The sequence below is a fragment of the Megalobrama amblycephala genome, linkage group LG1 (genome assembly GCF_018812025.1).
Source record: "Megalobrama amblycephala isolate DHTTF-2021 linkage group LG1, ASM1881202v1, whole genome shotgun sequence".
Taxonomy (NCBI): domain Eukaryota; kingdom Metazoa; phylum Chordata; class Actinopteri; order Cypriniformes; family Xenocyprididae; genus Megalobrama; species Megalobrama amblycephala.
Window position 1 is genome coordinate 65,234,861 of NC_063044.1, and position 20,915 is coordinate 65,255,775.

A 20,915-nucleotide genomic window follows, 5' to 3' on the forward strand; every position below is an offset into this window, starting at 1 on the left:
TGGACAATTAACTGTATATACTAGTTTAATTAGTGACACTTAGCCTACATTTTAAAACCTATATGGCAACATTTTATTTTGACTATGGCAACATTTTTATTAAAAAAATATTTATTTAAATAGGGCAACATTTGTATTTTAATTTTACCTTTATTTTAATATGGAAACATGACATGTCATTCTACAATATTTCTATGATTAAATCGCTGACTCCTCCCCCATCAGCCAATCACTGTGTGTATACTCCATAGCAACGAGGTCAACCCCACCCTTTCTCTTAGCTTAAGACTTCAGTCTATTCCTTAGTAAAAGTTTGTCTCAGCAGCTTTGTGAATAGGTTTTAAGAGAAAACTCTTACTGCTATTTAGGAAAACTCTTAGTGGTAAGAGAAAATGTTTTGTGAATACGGCCCCTGATCTTTTGACCATATCCAATTTTTTGGCCAGTGTGTTTACATTCACTTTAGACGCGACTAGTATCCGATATTTGTCTTACCTAGCCCTATCACCTAACGACTACTGCCCCATTGACTCCCTGTGCCAATGCATTGAAGAAATTAAAAATTGGACGTGCCTAAACTTCCTTCAGTTAAACAAAGACAAAACGGAAGTCATTGCGTTTGGAAACAAAGATGAAGTTCTCAAAGTGAACACATACCTTCACTCTAGGGGTCAAACAACTAAAAATCAAGTCAGGAAACTTGGAGTGACTTTGGATTCAGACCTGAGTTTCAATAGCCATGTAAAGACAATAATCAGCATATTATCATCTCAAAAATATTTCAAGAATTAGATGCTTTGACCCAGTCAAAGACTTGTGCTGTGTCCCAATTCGCCTACTTATACTATGCCCTAAAAGTATTTACTCTTTCTGTGAACAAAAAGTACTTACTTTTGAGTGTGTAGCAAAAGAGTTGACAATCTTTGGGACATACTATCACATCATACAATTGCGTCTTTTCTCTCTGACGCTAAATTGGACTGTCAATCATCTTACATCCTACACATTTCATTTAGCTAATTTACTACCGTATAGGAGAGAAATGCAACACGATGAGCTGCAGTCGCGGGTCTTTCAAGTGGAGAACTGTCCTCATATTAATGCATAATGATGCATTTAAAAGTTAATGGCCATTCGAATATTTATAAAAGTCCACCTTGGTATTTGCAGATGAAAAATAACACGGATAACATTAAATATATATTTTCTATCAGGTTGAACTGATTATTAGTCACTCAAACCTCTCAGCATCGATCACGCATATCTGCCATATTTTGTAGTTTTTTAACACTATTTACTCGTGTTTGTAGGTCTGAACTGAATCCTCGTCCAATGTGCAATGGGTTGTGGGCAGTATTAGCCTTTATAGTGTGCACGGATCCACACTTCGAAAATTTACCGGAAATAGAAGACCATCTGGGGACTTTTGGCATACTCTTTTCAACATACTATGCTTTGGGACACACTTATTTTAATCTCACATACTATTTAGGATGGATAGTATGGACATTGGAACACAGGCTTAGAGAAACTTGTTCATGCTTTCATCACCAGCAGGGTGGATTATTGTAATGGGCTCCTCACTGGCCTTCCCGAAAAGACCATAAGACAGCTGCAGCTCGTGCAGAACGCTGCTGCCAGGATTCTGAGCAGAACCAGAAAATATGAACACATCACACCAGTCCTCATGTCCTTGCACTGGCTTTCAGTTGCATTTAGAATTGATTTTAAATTACTGTTACTTGTTTATAAATCACTCAAAGGCCTAGGACCTCAATACATTGCTGATATGCTCACAGAATATAAACCTAACAGATCACTCAGATCATTAGGATCAAGTCATTTAGAAATACCAAGGGTTCACTCAAAGCAAGGAGAGTCTGCTTTTAGCTGAGATCAGATGTGCTCCAACAGTATTTACATTCAAATCAAGATTCAAAACACATTTTTTTTATCTATGCATTTACTGATTGAGCACTGTTCTATGTCCGAACTGTTTGTACTTTATTTTATACTATCTTTTTATTCTTTTAACTCTTTTTGTTTTTTTTTTTATTTCAGTTTTAATGCATTTTATATATTTTATGTATCTTTTTATTTTCTGACTTTTAATGCATTTTATATCTTGCTGTTTGGTTGAAAGAGCTGGGAGAATTAGGAAGTATGGTTTTTTTATTTTTATTTTTTTTTTTGTTTTTTTTAAGAGTTATCCCTGGATGCAGCTCTGTATAGAGTTAGTCCAGGAAGATTTGTCTGTAAGGGTATTGTTTAAACGCACACCTACCTGATAACGTTAAACATATAAAGTTCCCACCTCAATAATAAAGCTGCGAATTTTTAGTGCGAGTGCATACAAGCACGTCTGCTTCATAATACAACATAAAAGCTACCTTTTAGTGAGCAAACATGCCACCCTCGCCACGTGATGACTTGGAATTCCAATGGGAATTGGATGTGCATGTTTAGATGTAGGTCACATGTCCAGAGATCGGATATGTATCGGATTTAAAACCAAATTTGGAAGTGGCTCAGATCGGATGCGAAAAAATCGGATCTCGTGTGGATTTTTGTGTTTACACGTGTGCACCTAATTCTGATCTGTGTCAATTGTGAGCAAAATATCGGATTTTTTGTGCCAGTGTAAACGCAGCCTATGTACATCGTTGTGGTATAATTGTACCCTTATACTTAGCACACCTTTTTATGGCTGCAGTCCACGATTTTTGGCCCTCTAGCGGTTAATAAACAGGAACGCACGCGTCTTGCTGAAGAACAGTGTAGCCGGAGCTACTTTTCTCCATGTAGTTACTGTGATACTCTGCACCGGGTCCTACCGGTCCGGTCTGAATATAAACACTTATAAGTGTACCATAATGATTCAGGGTAAGACAAAAACACTGTTTAGAAAATGGATTCATGTTGTACATTCTCATCATATAATTTTTGAACACAAAAAAGTTACAGACAGCAGCTTTAGGTTTTAGCTAGTAGCTGATGTTAGCAAGAGAGATCAACCTTGATATAGTGATCACAGGCAATCAAGTGTATCCATTCAGAAGAGCAGTAACGAAGCACAATTAACATATGAACGTTTCTCGCATTTTTATGTTTCAACAGATGTTGAGAGCAACCCAGAGTGCTCAATTCCTAATTGGCTCAAGAGGACCAATGAAATATTAAAAACTTGATGATGTTGTTGTCAATGTGCTTTTTGATATTTCTGAAACCTGCAGCTGTAATTTGTCTTTTTTTTTTTTTTTTTTTTTGGCCAAAACTTTTGTCAAATACCTTTGCATAAAAAATAAAAATATTTTCCTCATATTTTGATGGTTTAAGCAAAATTATAGGGTCATATATAAATGTGTGTGTATATATATATATATATATATATATATATATAACATACTTAATCATTACATCTAATGATGGTGGGAACATAGAAACAAAGACAAGGAAACTACATCCATAATGAAAGAGAAACAAAGCCAAGACATCTGTGTTGAAACTATGGTTCTGATCCAATCCTGATCCATTTTTAAAACATTCAGAAGAATTCTAATTCCTTCCAAGATCATAGTTGGAGATAAAAGACAACCTGAGCATTTGTATAAAATATAAGTAGTGTAGAATATTTGTATTTAACACACAGTAACAAAAAATCTTAAAGAAAGAAACGGTTCCCCCATCCCATCCATAGATCCCATCCCAAATTATTTCCCCGCCTATCGACGCTTCACACTCCAGTCCAATGGGTGGCGGTAAGACACATGCGTGTGTTTGTCAACCACCATTAAACCTCAGAGGAAGAAGATTAGTTGTGTTGTGACACTGACTAACTGTTAGAAGTGTACTTTTATTAGATAGACAGATACATGTTGAATCAGGTCAATAAATAATATTTCCATCCTCATAGACGTGAGTAAGTTTTGAAGCAAGCAGGAATATCTGGAGGAGTATCAAGTGAACTGAGATCTGCTGCTGTGAAGATGGTGTTTGTTAAAGAGGAGAGTGAGGAGGACATGAGTGAACCAGAACCCTGGAGAATAAAACACGAGGAACAAGGAGGTTGGTGTCTATTCTTCATTCATATTTAATGACTGTTGTGCTACATTAAGAATTATTTAATGTAAATACATAGCGTAAATTAACGTTAACATGTCTTGAATCCACGTCTTAAAATACAACTAAACAGGCAGCGATACGATTTATATTTTATTTTGCCTCGTTAGATCGCATTATAGTAGCGCGAGAGGTCGCGGATTTACTTTGCTCGTCCACAGAACTGGACGCGCGCTCTCCACTGTATGCAGTGCTCTCTTATGAACTGCTTCTCCTCTCTCTCAGATATTGTGTGCACTTAAACTGTGTCCTATGCACTCTTGAATCTCTCCGTGTTCTTGCACTAGAAATACATTATTTTTGCTTTTGGATAAAAGGTTGTCAAAAGTTATTACCAGTCAGAGTAGACGACTGATCGATGAAAATGTCTCATTGAATCTTATTGGCTGAGAGCAGGGGCGGACTGGGACAAAAAATCAGCCCTGGCACTGTAGCCACACCAGCCCACATTACCACACCCACACAGCCCCACCCACGCGCACTCCCAGGTGAAAAAAGTACACTTCCATAATATACTTAAAGGGATAGTTCACCCAAAAATGAAAATTTGATGTTTATTTGCTTACCCCCAGCGCATCCAAGATGTAGATGACTTTGTTTCTTCAGTAGAACACAAATTATGATTTTGAACTCCAACCGTTGCCGTCTGTCAGCCGTATAATGTATGTCAATGGGAATTTCTTTTATAAGAGTAAATAAAACTCGCTTAGACAAATCCAAATTAAACCCTGCGGCTCGTGATGACACATTGATGTCCTAAGACACGAAACGATCGGTTTGTGTGAGAAACCTAACCGTATTTATATCATTTTTACCTCTAAAACGCCACTGTGTCCAACTGCATTAGCATTCGCTTAGTGAGGTCTGATCGCGGCAGTCATGTCTCACGCTTATACTTCAATGAGTGTGAGACATCACTTCCGTTGTCAGAGCGCAACACTTGTAACCAATTTTCACAAAGCAATGGCATTTTAAAATATACGGGGGTTGTATGCTAAGCTTACAGCTGTTTAATACAAAAACAAGCTGTATTTTCTGTTTTTTCTTAACTTTACTGCACTTCTGTCCTCCGCTGCAGCAGCCGAATTTAAATCCTTTGAAAAGAGTTTGGTTAATTTTTTGTCCATCAAAATGATGTTGAAATGCAAGTCTAACTCAACCTGATTGATTTTTATATATAGGTCTAAGTCTCAAGTCTTTGAGGTCCAAGTCAAGTCAAGTCTTTGTACTATTTTTATCAGTATATTTTTTTTTTCAGCTAGTTGTTATTGTAACAGTGTATTTCAATATAAAAACAGATTACTTTTACTTTAAAATGGTCTAATTAAGCACACAAAATACTACTTAAATCATTTCTATTACTTTCTAACTTAATACAAAATTATACCATTTAGAACCATGGCAAGGAAAAAAGTGCTGTGTATTTTGAGCTATATGAGTTGCCGTAGCTTGCTGTAGATCGCAAGCAATGCTGGAAAATGTAGTCTTCCAGTGAGCGCCGGTGGTAACAAAACCTATGTATAGATAAGCGTTACAGTAAACAAAACAACAAACATTTCCATCTGTGTGTCTCGTTTGTGATAAGGCGATATAATAACACACTGCGACTTGGACCACATGCAAGCCTCTGCAGCTGTGCAACACTGCAGCTTCCCTTTGGATTAATTGATTGCTTTTCAAATGAAATGACAAAGTTTATCGCAAGGTAAGGCTTGACTGTTATCTGTAGCTAATTTAACAAGTTTTCTAATTGATGAATTTGCGTGCCTTCAGATGTGTCACGCTCTGGCTTGGTGTATTTTAGAGATGATTTGTGATATTCACTGCTGCAGCACATATTTGGGAATGAATGGATAGTAAAATGTGGTGCTTTGTGCCATTGTGTGAGGTAGTAAATAGAGAACGTAATCAGAAATGTTACACCAAAAGACTTTATAGACTTGGGGTTAGTCAAGTCTCGAGTCAAGTCTCGGGTTAGTAGTTCACGAGTACATATCAAGGCACAAGTTGTTTATTTGTGCGACTTAAAGGAAAATAGGCTAATTTTCCAACTCCCCTAGAGGTAAACAGTTGAGTTTTACCATTTTCGAATCCACTCAGCCGATCTCCGGGTCTGGCGGTACCATCGACCTACAGAAGAGTAAAGTTTTAAATAGGAAAAATATCGAAACTCTTTGGTCATTTTTGAGCAAGATGCTAATGGTCTCATCAGATTCAATGAACTATGCTAAAAGTGGTACCACCAGACCTGGAGATAGGCTGAATGGATTCGAAAACTTTAAAACTCAACTGGTTAAATGTTACAGGACACTAATAAAAATCTAGGTATGACGACGTGTGTAATGGTGTAGTAGTGGTGTCCCATTTCTTAGGGGAATATTTTCACCCCTACACATTGCCGCTCTGTTTCAAGGGGCAAGGGGAAAGGCGAAGGGGTATCAAATAGAATTGGGATTGGGCCTAAGACTAATTCTTAAAGGATTAGTCCACTTTTAAATAAACTTTTCCTGATAATTTACTCACCCCCATGTCATCCAAGATGTCCATGTCTTTCTTTCTTCAGTCGAAAAGAAATTAAAGTTTTTGATGAAAACATTCCAGGATTTTTATAGTTTTAACCATAAATGTTCATCTTGAACTAGCTCTCTTCTTCTTCTCCTCTATTTGAATTCCAGCAGTGTAGACACTGCAAAGCGTATTACTGCCCTCCACAGGTCAAAGTTTGAACTAATTGTTATATACTATTGAACTAGCATATTGCATATAAAAATTAGTTCAAACTTTGACCTGTGGAGGGCAGTAATACGCTTTGCAGTGTCTACACTGCTGGAATTCAAATAGAGGAGAAGAAGAAGAGAGCTAGTTCAAGATGAGCATTTCTGGTTAAAACTTATATAATTTTCAGTTTTTTTCAGAAAATGAACGATGGTTTCACTAGATAAGACCCTTATTTCTCATCTGGGATCGTTTTGAACAATTTGAAGCTGCAGTGAAACTAATTTTGACCTTCAACTGGTTGGTGCCCATTCAAGTCCACTATAAGGAGAATAATCCTGGAATGTTTTCATCAAAACCTTTAATTTCTTTTCGACTGAAGAAAGAAAGACATGAGCATCTTGGATGACATGGGGGTGAGTAAATTATCAGGAAATGTTTATTTAAAAGTGGACTAATCCTTTAAGTGCTGACTTAAGTGTGAACTAAGGACTACAATGATGTCAACTCAAAATGGCCACCCTCAACCTCTGAATCAGTCAATAGAGGATATGCCTGTGATGTCACTGTCAGCCATTATGACTGCAGTTACACCCACTGAGTGGCAAAAGACTGAGTGGCAGCATTGGTTTTTATTGTTTTTATGTTACACTTTTAATTGTACACAAACTTATTTGGCAATACTAATGTCACAAGAATAAGATTTTGTATTTCTCACTTTATACAAAATCGCACAGGGAATAAACACCTGTACTAAATAAATAGGCAACTGTCCTGAGTCTTTACCTTGAAAATAAAGCAATATGCTACTATTTAGCCTAGTTAGTAGGCTATTATTTTATTTCATTTTTTTAGTCATTTAGTCAATCAAAAATTTTCAGGTCTTATGATTATGAAGCTATAATAATCATATTCACCCAACAATGATTTGTTTGATAAAGATCTGTTTTAGAATTTGTTGTTTTTCTATTGTTGCTTTATCATTTATCCGTTATCATTGTCAGATTCATGAGTGATTCACAAAACGCTTGACCAGTCTGCTGTTTCTTTAGCATCAACAACGATAAAACTCTGTCACCTAACATCAGTTAAGAGCAAATATTTACAATGTTATCATTATTAATGAAAAATAAACAAAAATTACAGAAAATTAATAACAAAGATTGTTTTCAGATCAATAAATGTACATTTCAGTCTAAATATGTTGGCTTGAAAAGGCTATCCTGAGGCAGATCTCAAACTCAGATCTCTTAAAAGGACAGTTGCGCCAAGTATTATCCACTAGCCTATTTACACTACTGTTAAAATGCGCATGCAAAACCTACTCATTAATGCAGTCTATTAGGAAAAACTACGCTATCAGTTTTATGTGTAGCCTTTATAATTCACATTTCTGTTTTTTAATTTTATTACAAGAAAATAACAATACATAGACCTATTAAGAAATATTTTTAAAGAGAAATACGGGGTATTAGTACTGCATTAAAGCGCAGTCCATGGAAAAAGTAAACACAATTTTGACATTTACTGTAGGCCTACTGTTTGAATTCATTTTAAACAGCAAATACTTACACGCATGCTTACGTTTACTACATGTGGTGTGCACAGTACCCGCAGCGACAAAAAAAGCATTCTGGCTGAGTACCATCTGTACATTGTCGTGTAAACTTACCCTAATTTCCTTTTTTATTTTCCAATTGTCCCAATTGATTTTTGTCATTTTAATGTTTTCATTTTAGGTCTGGTGAAAGTGAAAGAGGAAAGAGAAGATCTGAATGAAGTGGAGGAGAAATATCAGCTTCAGAAAGCTCATGATGACACCGCTGAAGAAAAATCATTGAGTTGCTCCAAAACTGAAAACAGTTGCTCACAAGTCACTAGACCTTTCACCTGTTCTCAGTGTGAAAAGACTTTTAAACATAAAAGAAGCCTTTGGAGTCATATGATAATTCACACAGGAAAAAAGCCTTATACCTGCTCCCAGTGTGGAAAGAGTTTTACACAGAAAGGAATCCTTACGTGTCACATGTTGATTCATACTGGGAAAAAGCCTTTCACCTGCTCTCAGTGTGGGAAGAGTTTTACGCAGAAAGGACACCTTAATGATCATTTGCTTACTCACACTTCAGAAAAGCCTTTCACCTGCTCTCAGTGTGGAAAAACTTTCAGACATAAAGGAAGCCTTAAGACTCACATGTTAATTCATACTGGAAAAAAGCCTTTCAGCTGCTCTCAGTGTGGAAAGAGTTTCACACGTAAAGAAATCCTCAAGAATCACATGTTAATTCATACTGGAATAAAGCCTTTCATCTGCTCTCAGTGTGGAAAGAGTTTTAAACAGAAAGCACACCTTAATGATCATTTTCTAATTCACACTTCAGAAAAGCCTTTCACTTGCTCTCAATGTGGAAACACTTTCACACTTAAAGAAAACCTTAAGAAGCACATGTTAATTCATGCCGGAATAAAGCCTTTCACCTGCTCTCACTGTGGAAAGAGTTTTACACAGAAAGGACACCTTAAGGATCATTTGTTAATACACACTTCAGAAAACCCTTTCACTTGCCCTCAGTGTGGAAAATCGTTCACACGTAAGGCAAACCTTAAGATTCACATGTTAATTCATACTGGAATAAAGCCTTACACCTGCCCTCAGTGTGGAAAGAGTTTTACACAGAAAGGACACCTTAAGGATCATTTGTTAATTCATACTTCAGAAAAGCCTTTCACCTGTTCTCAGTGTGGAAAATCTTTCAGACATAAAGGAAGCCTTAAGTATCACATGTTGATTCATACTTGAAAAAGGCCTTTTACCTGCTCTCAGAGTATAAACACTTTCACACATAAAGGACGAGAATTTCACCTCCTCTCAATGTGGAACGACATGAGAACTCACACTGAAGAGATGCCTTACGCACATCATTCATGTGAGAAGAGTTTTAAATAGAACACAAGCTCATCTGCACCATTCTTAAAGCCTCGTTTACTCTGCACGCATCTGTGGTGCGTTACGGCTGTGACGCGGTGCGTTTTGCGAAGCGTCCCAGAAGTGGCTCGCCGCTTCGCTAAAGATAGGTGCCTCGCCTATTTTTGACAGATGCCGCGTCCAAGACGCACAGCTCAAATACAAAATAAAGTCAAAATAACCCTGTGTAAACTCCCGCTCATATTTCACATCACTAGGTGGCCAGAAACTGACGACAAGTTGAAAAACTTTAAATTTCTTTGTTCTTGTTGTCCATAACTGGACTTTTAAGTGTATTAACTTCATCTGCAGGCTACAGCAAAATAAAATATGGCATAGCAATAAACCAGACAAAATATAACAATTTAGCCATTAAAAACATGAAAAATCAACGTAAACAACGTTGGACAAGCAAATCTAGTGGTCTCGCGAATCCAGCCGCTTCTGAAATGCTTCTGATGTGAGTTGAGACCACGTAGAGGACAGAACAAAACCTTGCCGGAGCCGTAATGCGCCACACAGGCATGCAGTGTAAACGAAGCTTAAACAAAGCTTTAATCTGCAGAAAGTCAATTTAAAGGTACAGTAAGCAATTTCTGAGAAACGCTGTTGAAATAGGATCGGATTGAGCCGCACAACACTCATCACCAATCAGCAATAGGGGGTGGTCCACTCATAATGGGGGAGGAGAGAGAGTGAGAAAGGGAGAAACTGTAGAAAAAGAGATGGCTGAGAGACATTACAAAAAAAGAAAAGCTCAGAGAAATATAACTGGAAAAAAGAAGGGTTATGATTTTATCCATTCATTTACATGACAATGGCATTTAAGGGGCCTAAAAATGCAAAGTTATAAAAACGTTTTTCAAAGTTCAAGTTTTTGAAAATAATGTCCACCAAGAATATGGGAACGTTGTGTTATGTACTGTGAGGAGGTACAATTTATTGTTTTTACAGAACGTCTGTTTTCCAGAATTTTCTGTTCACTATACTGTACATAACTTACAAACAGACATGTAAGTTTACATGTAACACATTGCTTCACAAATAAATGTACTTTATACATACAAATGTGCACATTCTTTCACTGTGTACTATAACATTGACTTTTCTGAGTACGGTTTTATAGATAACATGGATTGTGCCATGCTTTGAGTTGAGGATTTCTTTCACCTGGAGGAAAACAAATACTTTTAACATTAACATGACATACATTTTCCACAATAACCAGCTGACGGCTGCAGAGAATCACTCATTAGCTCATTTGCAATTTCTTCTCCATTTTATAGTTATTTTTGCATCTTTTGCTTTTGGATTTATTACAAAATGAAAATGAATATTAAAAGAAATCTTAGCAATTTTATTGCACTGGGATATGAAGTATAGCAAGAATAGGAAAAGTCACAAAGTCTCTTGCCATTTAGATAAAAGGAATTTCAAGCTAAGGCTAGATTTTATTGTGGATGGGAAACTGTCTTGAATTACTCCCGCTTCATATTATGAAAACTATTTATGATGAACTACACAGATGCAGATATAACAATCTATTAATAAATGCACACACATAGTTCTCTGTTTTTGAAGCTGGTGCTGCTACAGACTGAAGAGACTTAACAAAGGCTTAACACGGCACTGCCTAGGATTATTGGTATAACTCGAAGTCCTTTTCATTTCTTTGTGCAGGCCTACACAAGCTATAGCTAAGGTTTTTTTTTTTTAAGTTATAGCTAAGCCCCCCACCCATCCACATATCCATGTTATTTTCCCTTCTCTCGACGCTTCACTCTCCAGTCCAGATGGTGGCGGTAATTCACATGCGTGTGTTTGCCAACCACCATTAAACCTCAGAGGTAGAAGATTAGTTTCAGAATGATCTCTGGTGTTGTGTTGTGGTACTGGCATAATATAAAGTAGAAGTGTACTATTAGTAGATAGAAAAATACATCTTGAATCAAATCAATAAATACCTGTAATATTCCCATCCTCACAGACAGTAGTAAGGTTTAAAGCGAGCAGGAATATCAGGAGGAGCATCAACTGAACTGAGATCTGCTGCTGTGAAGATGGTGTTTGTTAAAGAGGAGAGTGAGGAGGACATGAGTGAACCAGAACCCTGGAGAATAAAACACGAGGAACAAGGAGGTTGGTGTCTATTCTTCATTCATATTTAATAACTGTTGTGCTACATTAAGTCTTAAATTATTTAATGTAAAAACAAGGCGTAAATTAACATTAAAATGTCTTAAATCGACATTTCGAAGGTCTTAAATGCAACTGAACAGGCTACGATCTGATTTATATTTTATTTTCGCTCGTTGCATTTTAGAATCGTTGAACTCGGAGCTTACAGACTTTGTTTTTATGTTATCGTAATCTATTTGTGTGGGCAAAGGTTTATCTGTTTTACAGAAGTCTTCCTGTGGTATTCCATGGCGTTAATTTAATGACTTAATGTCGAGAGCGCGCGGATTTCCTTTGCTCGTCCACAAAACTGGACGCGCGCTCTCTATGCAGTGCTTTCTTATGAACTGCTTCTCCTCTTAGATAGTACGTTGCGCTCAAACTTCAAATAAAGATTGTATTACATTGTTATGCCAGTAGGTGGTGACCAGTGACGGTTAATTTAATTGTACATGATAGAGATTCGTTCAAAAACTCTGGACGAAGTCTTCATTGATTAATTTCATTTAAAATAATAGGCTACATATTTTTTTAATAGACCCATTTGTGACAATTTAAACATAAATAGACACATTTGTAACATTAAATTGAACATTTTGTCAGAAACTAATAAATACAATAAATTACATTACATTTTCAGGATCGTGGGAGAACGTGATCTGTATTTTTTCCATATTATTATAATAAATTAAGCTTAAAAGAATATATTTTGCATCTAACTTAAACCATTAGCATTGTTTCTAATATTAAAATGTACAATCTTAAAGACTAGGATGAAGTCTTTATGCACATTAACAAGGCTTTAGGACAATCATAATGCATTATAGTCCAGGAAGACCTCTTTTTCTCACTGCCAAAAATGCAAATGCTTTGTAAATGTGCTTTGACCTTTTAAATACAGGACAACTGTATTTGAAACAGGTTTCAGAGTGCAAGTTTTTTAAACAATGCCTTTATTGTTTTACTGTGTAAACTACAAAAATGTTAATTTGTGAAAAAGGTGATTTCATGCGCATGCGTGTTATAGGGGCACTATGTAATATTTTCTGTCCGCTAGAGGTCTATTCAAAACAAAGGCGTAGCTTGATGACGCCAAGTTTAAGCCGGGAATTTTGGGACATGTGGTCTTCACCTCAACGGCTGGTTGAAAAGAATTGGGATAGGACTTGGGAAGAAATCATGTTCATGGATGAGATTATTAGCATTACTGTAGTATGAAGCAGAGCAGGACTGAGTGTTGTAGGAGCTGAACAAGGCCGCTGGAGCGATTGCGCAACACACGCCTCATGAGCAGCAGAACTTTTATTATGCTACAGTCGCCGGTGCTGCTTCCGCTATTCCGGTCATGACTACTACATACAACGCCTACTTCATCACTGCCTGTTTAACCCCGCCCACCGATTCACGCATGACATGCAATAGAATAGGTCGCCTAAGTAACATAGGCCTATGTGGTGCTAAACCAGATCGAGCTAGCAAGCAATAAACATGCCGTTGAGGATTACAAAATATTGTGCAGTGCCTGTAATGCAACAACATGTAAGTAACTGTGTTAATTCTAATGCCTGATCTGTTATGTATTGATTCAGGCTACAGTCAGATGTTCTTTGTCTGCGTGTGTGTCAGTAAATCAAACCCGTGGGCCGTGACTAAACGTCAACTTGCGTTGTTTCTCTTCATAGGATGAAATAATCTGTTATTTAACGGTGATTTAATGATATAAAGAAAGCGATCAAAGAAAGCCCCCTTTGCAATCGTTGAGCAGCACGCGCTGAAGCTATCAACCAATTTACAAATAGTTGCAAACATTTGTAAGTACTCAAGTGAACAAAATATATAACACTGGCCTAATGGTTTCTGGATTTTACTGCAAAAATATTACATATTACACCTTTAAGTGTTCAGTCTATAGGTGCGTATTGATTTCAAAGTGACCTCGCCAAACTACTGGCCTGGACTGAATAATACAGTTTTTGTGGATCTGTTTTTACAATGTTGTCGTCTGTACTTGAAACTTTTCGAAATTGCAAAGGAAAACTTTCCATTTTTAGTACATTGTGGTGTAAACATACCCTAATTTCCTTTTATTTTCCAATTGTCTCAATTCATTTTCATCATTTTAATGTTTTCTTTTTAGGTCTGGTGAAAGTGAAAGAGGAAAGAGAAGATCTGAATGAAGTGGAGGAGAAATATCAGCTTCAGAAAGATCATGATGACACCGCTGAAGAAAAACCACTGAGTTGCTCCAAAACTGAAAACAGTTGCTCACAAAGCAGCATTCAAATAACAGAAGTCACAAGACCTTTCACCTGCTCTCAGTGTGGAAAGACTTTTAAACAAAAAGGAAGCCTTACGACTCACATGTTACATCATTCTGGAAAAAGGCCTTTTACCTGTTCTCAGTGTGGAAAGAGTTTTACACAGAAAGGACACCTCAATGATCATTTGGTAACTCACACTTCAGAAAAGCCTTTCACCTGCTCTCAGTGTGGAAATACTTTTAAACATAAAAAAAGCCTTAAAAATCACATGATTATTCATATTGGAAAGAGGCCTTTTACATGCTCTCAGTGTGAAAAGACTTTTAAACATAAAGGAAGCCTTAAGACTCACATGATAATTCACACAGGAAAAAATCCTTTTACCTGCTCCAAGTGTGGCAAGAGTTTTACACAGAAAGGACACCTTAATGATCATTTGGTAACTCACACTTCAGAAAAGCCTTTTACCTGTCCTCAGTGTGAAAAGACTTTCACACGTAAAGGAAGCCTGAAGAATCACATGTTAATTCATATTGGAAATAGGCCTTTTACATGCTCTCAGTGTGAAAAGAGTTTTACGTGTAAAGGACACCTCAAGAATCACATGCTAACTCATGCTGAAATAAAGCCTTTCATCTGTTCTCTGTGTGGAAAGAGATTTACATGTAAAGGACAATTTAATGATCATTTGGTAATTCACACTTCAGAAAAGCCTTTCAACTGCCCTCAGTGTGGAAACACTTTCACACGTAAAGAAAACCTTAAGAAGCACATGTTAATTCATACCGGAATAAAGCCTTTCACCTGCTCTCAGTGTGGAAAGAGTTTTACACAGAAAGGACACCTTAAGGATCATTTGTTAACTCACAATTCAGAAAAGCCTTTCACCTGCTCTCAGTGTGGAAATACTTTCACACGTAAAGGAAACCTTAAGAATCACATGTTAATTCATGCTGGAATAAAGCCTTTCAGCTGCTGTCAATGTGGCAAGAGTTTTACACAGAAAGCTCACCTTGAGTATCATTTGTTAATTCACACTTCAGAAAAGCCTTTTACCTGCTCTTAGTGTGGAAAAACATTCACATCTAAAAGAAGCATTTCACCTTCTCTCAATGTGGAATGACATGAGAATTCACACTGAAGAGATGTCTTACACACGTCATCTGTGTGAGAAGAGAGGATCTCATCTGCACTATTCTCACTCTGCAGTAAGACCATTTAAAGGAGCAGTAAGCAATTTCTGATAAACTGTTGAATGTGGTTCGGACCAAATGCCACAGTTTATTTTCTTTTATTAATTTTTTTATATAGATTATGAAAAAATAATTCTATAATTCAAATGATAAACTTTCGTGACTCACTGTGAGTGCCAAGCGACGGTGTGTAAATCTTACAGGCAATGAAATTAAATCTGTGCTAAACTTATGTTTTGCCTCTAAATCATTTACAGGCGACTGAAATTGTACAAGTCATTGTCTAAAAATAATAATAATATGTAACACAGTTAATGTGATAATTCAGTGACTGAGAGATTATTGAGCATTGGTGATGAACACATAAGCAGAATCACTGAAGGAAAGAGGAACAACAAGAACATTAAAAGAAGAATAGATGAGCAGAACACAACAACTACGGCTGCATCCCAAATGGCACCCTTAACCCTCAAGGGTCTTCCTCTGAGTCCGCACTTTCATGACGTAATGCCGCTTTGACTGCCAGATGAAGTCCTCTGCGTAGCGCGCAGACCTGCAGGCTCAGCAGAAGTTCGCATAGTGGCCGCAAAGGGGGTGCTCGTGAGCTCCCTTCTGAAACCTAAAATGATGAATGGGATACCCTACTGTCCCTATCTACACCCTACACCCTATCTACCTGCAAAGTTTAGCTCCAACCTTGATAAAACACCCTTGAATCAGCTAATTAAGATTTTCAGGAGCACTTGATAATTACAGACAGGTGTGTTGAGCAGTGCTGGAGATGAACTCTGCAGGAAGGTAGATCTCCAGGAACAGGGTTCATGGACTTAACAGACATGAGCATGCAGCAGCCAAGAAAGTCCACAAGACCGAAAGTGCACATGAAGTGCGCCATTTGGTATGCAGCCGATAACTGCCTCAGCCCAGAAACAGTTTTAAAGGGGCATCAAGCGTTCTATCAGAGTTCTATTATAAAATGGTTAGTTACTGTCCTTGTGATTATGATTGGCCAATAGCTGTGTTTCATTCACAATAAAACATGGCTATGACCGCTTCACCCAACGGTTTTATATATAACTGCACAACACCTTTAGCAATGTAAACATTTTTGTTCTTATTGATATTGTTCACTGCAGCTTGTATTACCTGCATCTATATAGCATTCTCTTTCAGGTCAATCCTATGATCATATTAGGGAAAAAAAATAAGTTTGAATGTCAGCTGTGATAGCTCCGCTCCATTGTGCCTAACAATGCCCCTTAGCTGTTATAAATTTACTGAAAACTATGGCTTCTTGGAGCTTATTGCTTTAATCAACACCACCTGAAAACACTCTTCAACCACACACTACTTAAGCTAACCTGTGTTGCATCCTTCTGTTTCGTGACAGGTCTAGACCAACATGCAATGTAAAGCAGATTGAAGCGATGCCAGTAATCCACCAACGGATCCCTTTGCTGACTAACACTATATTGCCAAAAATATTGAGACACCCCTCCAAATCACTGAATTCAGGTGCTCCAATCACTTCCATGGCCAAAGGTGTATAATGTACACATGTAAAATCACAGAGCGGGGTCAGCACATGTTGAGGCGCACAGTCCGCAGAAGTCGGCAACTTTCTGCAGAGTCAGTAGCGACTTTATACTTCAATAGAAACTCCAAACTTAATGTGGCCTTCAGATTAGCTCAGGAACAGTGTAGAGAGTTTCATGGAATGGGCTGCTGAGCAGCTACATTCAAGCCTTACATCACCAAGTGCAATGCAAAGCGTTGGATACAGTGGTGTAAAGCACACCGCCACTGGACTCTAGAGCAGTAGAGACTTGTTCTCTGGAGTTATGAGTCACGGTTGCCAGGAGAATGGTACTTGCCTGACTGCATTGTGCCAAGTGTAAAGTTTGGTGGAGGGGGATTATGGTGTGGGGTTGTTTTTCAGGGGTGGGCTTGGCCCCTTAGTTGCAGTGAAAGGAACTCTTAATGCTTCAGCATACCAAGACATTTTGAACAATTTCATGCCCCCAACTTTGTGGGAACAGTTTGGGGATGGCCCCTTCCTTTTCCAACATGACAGCGCACCAGTGCACAAAGCAAGGTCCATAAAGACGTGGATGAGCGAGTTTGGTGTGGAGGAACTTGACTGGTCCAGACCTCAACCCGATAGAACACCTTTGGGATGAATTGGAGTGGAGACTGCGAGCCAGGCCTTCTTGTCCAACATAAGTGCCTGACCTCACAAATGCGCTTCTAAAAGAATGGTCAAAAATTCCCAAATTCCCATAAAGGCTTTTTTGGCAATATAATGTAGTTTAAGCTATCCGTCATGCACTTTAACCACCCGTTACCACTTTGCCATCTGCCAGTCCCATGGCCCGACCAGCAACCTACCCAGGTGAGGCGGAGGAATGCAGCAGGTTCATGTTACAATGCTCTCTCTTTTTTGAAATGCAGCCACCTCATTTCATCAGGGGCTTAATCCCAACAACTGTCTACAAATGGTGATCTATGAAATTGTGATTGGACTTGAGAGATTTATTCATCATTCCATCAGAATCTCACAATGACTCACTGCTTGCATCCTGGACCATCCCACGCTGCATCCTCTGTCCGCTTCTACACTTGTCGCCCCTGTAGCACCAGAGCCCATGCAAATTGTCTCAGCGCATCTGTCTAATGCAGAGCGTCAATGCAGAATCCACAACCGCTTATGCTTATATGCTTATGCTTATGCTTATCTTAAGAATGTCTAAGTGTACTCAACTGTGCTATTTTGAGACACCATACTACAAGTGGTAATTAAATATTTTATTTAAATACAGATAGTATGTTAAAAGTACATTTTAGTTCATATTTCATGGTCTCAAAATAACAAAGTTGAGTACACTTAGATGTTCTTAAGATTATCTTAAGAAGTACTACAGAAGAATTTTTAGTATATTAACTACAAAATTAGTGAGCGAAAATAAAGCACTTTAAGTACATTACGGAATTGTCCTTTTTTCACCTGGGTCCTCTGATCTGCTGGAACATCGTAGATGGATTCTGGAACATCGGACTATTGAGAGTCCAGCAACCACAGTCGCAACAAGAAATTCCCCTTACCGGGTGTTCCAGGATGTCTTCAGCAAGCAGCTAGTGACCAAATTACTACCTTACCGGTCATAGGACTTTGCAATCGACCTGTTGCCTGGGGCCAGATTATCAAGGGGTATAGTATACCACTGTCCATTCCGGAACAGAAGGCCATAGAAGAGTAGAGTACATCGAGGAGGCTCTCAAGCAAGAATTTATCCATCTATTCACTTCCACTGCCACTTCGAGTTTCTTCTTCATTGGGAAAAAGGATGTAGGCTTGCACCTCTGCATCGACTACCAGGCTCTCAACTCTCAAACAGTTCCAGTACCCTCTTCTTCTGGTACCAGCAGCGCTGGAGTAGTTACATCGTACTCGCATTTTCATAAATATTATACTCTGCTACCCATTTCCGCCCATTTCCCTGGTAAGGTGAGACTTCCGAAGTTCCAGCTGGCCACTACTCGTTTTCAAAAGAGCGAGAGGGTCTGGGACGTGTAGTCTTTCTTTACAAAGTGACATCGCCAACTACTTGTCTGGCATGCATAGAACATAGTTTTTAGTCAGTTACACAGATCTGTGTGAACAGGGATAACTTTTCCATTTTTAGTACATTGTTGTTGTGTAAACGTACCCTTCATCTTGCATAGCCAGGCCTTTAGATTGACGACAGAAGGTCTGGACTCTATTGCAGCTTTCATTGGCCAAGGACCACCCAAGAGGATTTTTGACTAATATGTTATGCAACCAATCACAGTTCGTTTTGTTCTGCATCATGTTTAGGGGCATGAAAATCTAATGTCGATGTCCCTACAATAATAGACAGCCATGCATCTAATAAATTATTCATTCAAGAATGCTGTGCAAGTTTACTGCAAAAATGGAGTCGCAAACTTCACATGCTTTTGAAAATCCAGTGTTTAGTTGATCCTGGTAAGCACTTATTGTCACAGCTGTAAATACAACAATGTACTTCCTCCACGAGGGGGTTTGGCGTGGTTCACGGCATTTGTTTCAAGGAGGACCATTAAAGAATGTGAAACACACTCTTGGACATCCTGTAGAATTCAACCAACCAGATGATGAAAATCCTGAAGTGCTTTCAGTTAAGTGTGCCATATGCATCAGACCTTCAGCTAATGGTCCGTGGACATGACGTCTGAGGCTAAGACTAGATTTATATTAATAGTATTGCAGTAGTTACTGTATATTATGCTGCTTTCACTTTTATACAATGATCTAATATACACATGCAATTTCTTTACTTGCTGTTTACGTTCACGGACATAACCGACTGTGTTTATGTGGACTTTGTGTGTTTTTGGCATAACATTGTGTGTATTTGACAGTTTAAACACAATAACGCTTTACAGGGGATGCACCGTCTGACAGCTCTTTGTGCACGTACTTCAGGTGAGTGCACTCAGAAAACCATATATCAGAATGTTTAGAATAAAAAGCAAATAAACTTTCATGATGATGAACTGAAGTGTCACATGAGCATGACCTAGATAGCTAGATATCCTCTAGATAGCTTGATGATGATCAAACCAAACAGATGTTTTGTTTGTTTTTGCAGAGTATCTAATGCACAAGCTGTAAAGGCTCCGCCCTCTTCTGGAAAGCGAGGTGTGGGGAGCAGCATCTCATTTGCATTCAAAAAGATACTCCTTCCACTCAAAAATGGACATTTACAACATGGTATAACAAATTATCTGTGGGGTATTTTGAGCTAAAACTTCACAGACACATTCTGGGGACACCTGAGTCATATTACTTCTTGTAAAAAAAAAGGCATAATAAGTCCCCTTTAATGCAGTTTTGTAAGCCCGGGGTATACTTCAGCCAATTTTCATCATGCGGAGGACTCGTGGCTGGCCGCACACCCTGTCCGCACGGTCTCAAAATTTGGGCTGCGCGCGGACGGGGTGTATTTTTCTTCTCTCATCCTGCTTAGCAAACGTCCGGGTGTCTGGTAATAGTATAGAAAAAATTGCACTGCGCATGTGTCGAACTCTGTCATCGACTGCGCGCGACGCGTCCGGGCGCGGAAAATGAAGTATATTCGGGGCTTTAGGCTACAACTATTTCTCTTATTTTGCTGGTTGCTTGCCAAGATTGTCATAACTATACCATGGTACAGTGGAGATTTATTACCCTCAATCATAATGTAGCACTGAGCCCCAGTGCAAAAAACTTGATGGACCTCCATCACTCCTGATGTCACGAGTTAATTCACGAAGATGACAGTAGTCATACTTCAAATAGTCAATTAACTTAAAATAACAGAAGAATCAACATAACAGTATAAACATAACCAACACCAGACAATGAACAGAAAGAACTGAAGGGCTTAAATACACCGGCAAAGGAACTAGATACAAAACAGATGTGTTCCAATTAGTAACATA

The 20,915-nt window shown here is 38.2% G+C and overlaps 3 protein-coding genes across 4 annotated transcripts in view; all 3 read left to right on the forward strand.

The window, feature by feature from the left end:
- The first annotated feature begins 3,426 nt into the window (after nucleotides 1-3,426).
- The window catches only part of LOC125279803 (gastrula zinc finger protein XlCGF57.1-like), a 72,825-nt gene continuing 55,336 nt past the window's right edge, over nucleotides 3,427-20,915 (forward strand). The window contains exons 1-2 of one of the 2 annotated variants that reach the window (XM_048209870.1): nucleotides 3,427-3,960; nucleotides 11,381-11,383. The gene's annotated coding sequence lies outside the window, so the exon portion shown is untranslated. The remainder of the gene's footprint in view (nucleotides 3,961-11,380; nucleotides 11,384-20,915) is intronic. The other variant, XM_048209845.1, reaches the window with a different exon arrangement.
- Nucleotides 3,787-10,863, forward strand: LOC125279852 (gastrula zinc finger protein XlCGF8.2DB-like). The gene is made up of 2 exons (XM_048209950.1): nucleotides 3,787-4,065; nucleotides 8,574-10,863. The coding sequence occupies exons 1-2, from the start codon at nucleotides 3,987-3,989 to the stop codon at nucleotides 9,632-9,634; spliced, it is 1,140 nt and encodes a 379-aa protein (XP_048065907.1). The 5' UTR covers nucleotides 3,787-3,986; the 3' UTR covers nucleotides 9,635-10,863.
- LOC125279829 (gastrula zinc finger protein XlCGF57.1-like) lies at nucleotides 11,547-15,663 on the forward strand. Its single transcript, XM_048209904.1, has 2 exons — nucleotides 11,547-11,938; nucleotides 14,115-15,663. The coding sequence occupies exons 1-2, from the start codon at nucleotides 11,860-11,862 to the stop codon at nucleotides 15,302-15,304; spliced, it is 1,269 nt and encodes a 422-aa protein (XP_048065861.1). The 5' UTR covers nucleotides 11,547-11,859; the 3' UTR covers nucleotides 15,305-15,663.